Here is a 6000-nt window from a genome sequence, read left to right on the forward strand (position 1 = left end):
CTTGGTTTTATATAATTAGGTTGAGAGTAGAAGAAGTGAATGGAATGGATTAGAGAATTAGTTAATTATGATAAAGTTTTTGAAAATTAACAAGTGCTAAAATTTTTTTAAAACGGAAGATTAATTTCACTTTTGAAAACTAATAGTTACTATCATTTGAAGATATTAAAAAAACAAAAAAAAAAAAAGAAATTAAACAGCAAACTTTAAATTTGAACCTTTTTAAATAAACCTTTCAAAATCTAAATATGATTTTTTCTAAAATCCTCACATGTTAACCTTTTGCTTTAACCGATTTGTATTCGTGTCAAACAATTTTTTAAAACTTGTTATGCTTGAGTTGACTTGTTTTACAAAACAGTTGACCTAAACCTTGTTTATTTTTTCATGTGTGGTGTTTAGCTCGTGCCAAGTATTTTCGCCCATAGGTTTGAGACATGCATGATACTAAATCTTGTGTGTGATGATCTTGTGTCAGGTTTGGTATAGATGGGATACTGCAAGCAGTACCACACGTGATTGCACTATTTCTAGTGCCGACTCATTTCACGACCCACATTGGGCTTTTGTTTATCGAAGCGATATGGACTGCAAACATTCATGATTGCGTTGATGGGAAGGTTTGGCCAGTGATGGGTGCGGGATACCACACGATTCATCACACAACTTATCGTCATAATTACGGTCATTATACGGTGTGGATGGACTGGATGTTTGGTACACTTCGTGATCCTGCAGCAGATGAAATAAAAAAGATGTGATTTTAATCTGTGTAATTGTTAGGTGTTGGTGTCTTGTTTTTTATTTTGTTGTGCTTGTGTAAATGATTTTAGTAATGTATCATTTGGCTTCGCATTCATTTGGCTTTCCTTTTTTCTTGCAGTGTTTGTGTGTAAACTCAAGCAAGTTCTAGAAAAAAAAAAAACTTGTGCAAATGTTACACTCATCAATATAACCACCTTGATAAAAACAGATGCGAGCCGAACCATTCGCCGACAACATACCTAGGTGTTATAGTGTCGATTTTACAGATCTCCTGCATATTTCAATTCGGCATGAAATGTACAGTTGGCATCCAGGTTGATAGCAGATGAGTTATGACAGCACACGCTAAACTGCTAAAACCCGTCAAAACCGAACAGCATAAGTTTTCTAACCAACTGACCAACTTGTTTCTCTTTGAATGTTTTGATCATTTTCAACGGCCTTGCAGTGGTCCGAACAGTAGTGTTCTAAATGAAGACGGAGAACCACACCAATTCATATTCAACGGCCTTGCAATGTTCATTTTACAACACGGAAAAAAAAACAAGATTACAAACACAAAAATCATAAAAAAACAAAAAATAAAAAAAAGGTGGACACATTGTAACTTATGTTCAATAACATATAAATAACTTTGAACATAGTAAAACAAGATATAAAACAAGACTCACTTCCATAACAGATTAACACCAAAAGGCTATTAGATGATACCTTGATCAACAAGTTACCTTCTTTATACTTCTATTACCATTATAACTTAACCCCACACAAAACTTGCTCCACAAGTAATCACCAGACCAACCCCTTTCGTCTTCTAAACATGTCAACACTCATTCGAGACTTCTCGGGTTTGTTCGTCTTCTTTGACTTTTCAAGTCTACTATCTAAACTATTTCTAGAAACTTCTGGAAGCTCAGCTCGCATCTCAAATGTGTCGGCAGTAACCGTGGGCCCACTTTCAGGCTCTTTCTTCTGATTCTCAACATCTAGTGGCGGGTTTTTTGACCTGTTTGTGGGCTGGGTCCCTTTTGATTTTCCGAGTGCCAAAACGAACTTTTTTAAGTGTCGTATGAACTCAGGATAGAACTCGAGGTTGCAATGGCCTCCACCCGTAAGCCACAATGGTTCATACCTGTTCTTGCAAAGCTCCCATAGTTGTTTTCCGTGAGAGTGATCCACAACTTCATCCGATGTACCCTGTTTACAGACGCGAGCCTGCTTTGTTAAATATGCATGTGACTAGGGGTGTAAACAAGCCAAGTTGCTCGTAAGGTACTTGAGATGCTCGCTAAAAGCTCATTCGAGCGGAGCTGAAATGAACTCGAGCCTAAAAATAAGCTATTTAATAAACGAGCCTCAGCTTCACGTATAGAGATCGAGCTGGCTCGCAAGCCAGCCTGAATGAGCCAATTATGTAAATGATTATTATATATAAAATTATGATAAAATATATGAATAATATACGTCCTATATATGAATGGCATAATTAGCATATGTATAAAAATGATTATAAATGTGTACAAATAAATTAATAAATAACAAACGAGTTGAGTTGGAGTTCGAAAACCTACTCACGGGCCAATCTCGGGCTTTAGAAACAAAGCTCGAAACAAGCCAAGCTTGAAGCTGGCTCACGAACCTAAACGAGCCTATTATTCATACAATTTTATTTAAAATATACATTTTTATAATTACCAATAACATTAAACATTAAGATAAAATAAACATATCAAAATTATATATATTATGTTATATATAAAAATTGTAATTAAAATACATACAAAAAATGAGTATAAATGAGTGAATAAACTAATAGATAATAAACAAGCCGAGCCCAAGCTTGAAAACCTACTTACGAGCCGATCTCAAGCTCTCGTAGCTTAGGATTAGCTCGTTTAGACCCGTAACGTCCAAGAACCGTTGTTCATTTTGCATTATTAGAAAACCATAGTCAATGATCTTACGTGTATGACAAGAACAGGGCAGTTCACCAAACCGATCTTCTCGATGTTCTGAAACCAGAAATCACACAAAAAAGCATTAATTTTTTTTATTCACAACATATAAGGAACTAAAAACAAAATCTTTATATTTTGTTTATAACCTTATATATATCGAACCAATATGTTCTTTTAACAGGATACAGCACCCTGAGGCCCGAGAGAATTGGACTATGTAACACCACACCTTTTAAGTCGGGTATGCGCGATGCAAGGTCAATGGTGGGCCCGCTACCGACAGATTGGCCGTATAAAATTAATTGGTCATCTTTGACGTTGTATTTCTCCTTAAGGCATTTATAAACCGCATCAACGTCCGCATATGTGTTACACTCGGACGGCTGTTATGAACAAAATTAAAGATGATTGTCGTATTGATGTATTAGGAATTAGGATTTTTTTTTAAAACTAAATTGTGATTATAAAACATGTTTTAAAAGGTATGCATTGTGTTTGTATTACCTTTCCGGTAGATTGACCATAGCCAGAGTAGTCATATCTGCATTTAGAAGGAAGAAATTAGCGATTTGGATAACTCAAATTATACTAGGCTTGTTGATTTTACTCGTACCCGATTACCCGACCCGATTCATATTTACCCGACTAACCCCGGCCCAACACGATATTGAATACCCAAAAACTGATGAAACCGATTGTTATTACTGTCGGATATCGGTTAGACCTTTAAACATCATAAAACCATCCTGAACTACAAGAAACTCCATAACCCAACCTGAACTACAAGAAGCCTGGATAATAAACCCGATCACCACCCTTAAATTATACAATGTGGGTAAATATGGGTCACTCCTATGACCTGGCTAACTTGGAACTGGTCAAAATGGGTCAATTCTAGATAATTTAGAACATGCCAAATGAATCAAAACCGGTCAAAGTTGGTCACTCCTACAATCTAGCTAACTTAGAACAACTCCAAATGGGTCAAAACGAGTCACTCCTACAAAACAAGTTAAACTTAGAACATGTCAAAATTGGTCAATCGTACAATCTAGCTAGCTTAGAACGGCTCGAAATGGGTCAAAATGGGTCCACTCTGATAAAACTATAAAACTCAGAACGGATCAAAAATGAGTCACTCCTACAAGACGAGCGAACTCAGAACGGGTCAAAATGGGTCAATCCTGGGGATAAGTCGGTTTAATAATCATTTTCCTAAAACAATTCGTTACATGTTTCACCAAATCTAATTATTTTGACCCAAAGATCATATAATCCAAATGAATGATCACATATAACAATTCCGCGACTCCAAATCGTGACATCATTTTTAAACGCATCCAAACATCAAGAGCATCCCAAAAACTCAAAAGTTACAAGAATATCATAACACTCGTTAGAAACCTCTAGATGGTTCTACAGAAAAGTCTTAAAACACAAATAGAAACCCGAAAGGCATAGCATTAACATCATATTTAAGCATAAGATAGGCTTCAAATCGGTCAAAATGCGGCATATGAACACTAACCCTAAATTTTACAACATCAAACCCTTGGATTTATTGTCATAAAGTGCAAGATTTCTTAGTAATAATATATACATATTTAGGAACTTAGCAAACACCATAAACACAAATTATACAGATGATATAACCAATTTTTACCTAAATCAAAGCAAAATTCATAGAACTATTACAATTGAACAAATCAAATACTTAAATTTACTGCCATAAAGTAGTAGATTTCTTCATAAATTATCTAATTCAGAATGTGTCCAAATGGGTCACCACTATCAAATTAGGTAACTTGGAACGGGCCAAATAGCCTAACTAACTTTAAACAGGCCATAACGGGTAAAACTAGCTACTGCTTCTGGTTCATATCTCTCACTCATTTGTTGGTAAGTTATTTGAATCCGAAGCCTAGACACATACCCAACAAGATTAACCCGAAGACGAAGGCTCAATTCCACAAAAAGCTCGAACATCTGACCCAAATCCGCCGCATTCCCATGCGAATACAAAAGGGTAGCATTAGCTTTACTGTGTTTGATGTAAACCGCAACAACGTCGTTCCCCTTCTTCGTCCGAACCTTCAACACATCCACGCCTTCCCGCCGTGGAACCTCCGGGATGACCAGCCCACCGCCGCCCTCAGCTTCCACCGTGTACGACGGCGGCGTTGGCGGGAAGAAGGCGAACTTGGCGGCGATTGATGACGTCACTCCACCCATTGAGTTTGACTTGGATTCATATATAAGGGTTGGGTTTGGTTGGGTTGGAGGGAGGGGTTTCACGGCTGAGTAAAGATACTTTGTAAGTGACCGACCCGTTGATGATGGATGATCCGGTTCTTTACTTGCTTCTCACCTATTATAGGGTTTAAATTCAGAAAGTGATATGCTAATTATTATTATTTATAATATCCGACCTTTTAAAAATAAAAATAGATATTATTTATAATTAACAAATAATTTATACTAAAATAAATAAGTGGGTTATTAGATAGCTTTTAAACTAGGTTATAAAATCTCATTTATTTGTGAAAATATTTCATCATCAAAACTTAAGTATATTACTAGCATTCTTACAATAAATAAAATTAAAATTCCAAAAAAAAAATAAATATTAGAAACGAATAATGTAAAGCAACCTCGTAATACGAGGAATAAAAGTTAGTATACATATATAAAAATTACATATAAAACATATTAGGAGGACAAAATGGTAATTGATTATTTCCGGCAAGACGCCGCTATATTACGACAAAAAATGAGAACGCTACAGTTCATCTCCGGCTATGTTTTATGACCTACGGCGGCGTTCGATTGATCTTCAAGCGACCTTAACCTTCGATTGCAATCAATCCAATTAAAGCCTACGATAAATTCACCCTACCGATCAATTTCCCATCGCCATAGGTTACAACCATACATATTGGGTTATACATACGCTTCCCTTTTATCAACCGTCTCAATCCAATTGAATTCTTTGCAATCATCTTTAATCTACGGTAGGCGATTCATTGGTACAATATGTGGAGACCTCGTATAACCTATTTAAGCTATCTTCCTCTAAATTTCTTGAAAACGAATCAACAGAGGTGAACAATTTATGCATGGTTCCTACTTAGGGTTGATTTTGATTTTGCCATTAACTTTCCTTTAAAAATTTTTTGATTTGGAATTGAATTCGTTGTTCGCTTTAGGATTATGCTTCATTCTCGGTTCGTAATCAGTTACTAATTCCACATTGAGAGAGACTATGGAAGTTCTCGTT

General features: G+C 35.9%; 1 protein-coding gene and 1 pseudogene across 2 annotated transcripts in view; one reads left to right on the forward strand and one right to left on the reverse strand.

Annotated features, from left to right (window-relative positions):
- LOC143625614 (delta(7)-sterol-C5(6)-desaturase-like) overlaps nt 1-805 on the forward strand; it is a 40256-nt pseudogene extending 39451 nt beyond the window's left edge. The window contains exon 3 of the transcript XR_013152305.1: nt 479-805. The product of XR_013152305.1 is annotated as a delta(7)-sterol-C5(6)-desaturase-like (transcript). The remainder of the gene's footprint in view (nt 1-478) is intronic.
- Nucleotides 806-1340: 535 nt separating this feature from the next.
- Nucleotides 1341-4958, reverse strand: LOC143625616 (uncharacterized). Its single transcript, XM_077095902.1, has 5 exons — nt 4657-4958; nt 3228-3264; nt 2870-3106; nt 2730-2777; nt 1341-1962 (listed from the first exon to the last, which is right to left on the reverse strand). The coding sequence occupies exons 1-5, from the start codon at nt 4953-4955 to the stop codon at nt 1555-1557; spliced, it is 1029 nt and encodes a 342-aa protein (XP_076952017.1). The 5' UTR covers nt 4956-4958; the 3' UTR covers nt 1341-1554.
- Between the last annotated feature and the right edge of the window lie 1042 nt (nt 4959-6000).

The sequence above is a fragment of the Bidens hawaiensis genome, unplaced genomic scaffold (assembly GCF_021521415.1).
Source record: "Bidens hawaiensis isolate Kalapana, Puna unplaced genomic scaffold, B.hawaiensis_p1.1 tig00004151_1, whole genome shotgun sequence".
NCBI lineage: Eukaryota > Viridiplantae > Streptophyta > Magnoliopsida > Asterales > Asteraceae > Bidens > Bidens hawaiensis.

Bases quoted from the DNA above. Each gene is read 5' to 3' on its own strand.
- LOC143625616 (XM_077095902.1), bottom strand. From the start codon at position 4,955: ATGGGTGGAGTGACGTCATCAATCGCCGCCAAGTTCGCCTTCTTCCCG. The intron at 3,265-4,656 runs GTATGTGTCTAG...TTCTAAATGCAG, and splicing joins CTTCGGGTTAATCTTGTTGG to ATATGACTACTCTGGCTATG. The intron at 3,107-3,227 runs GTAATACAAACA...TGTTCATAACAG, and splicing joins ATGGTCAATCTACCGGAAAG to CCGTCCGAGTGTAACACATA.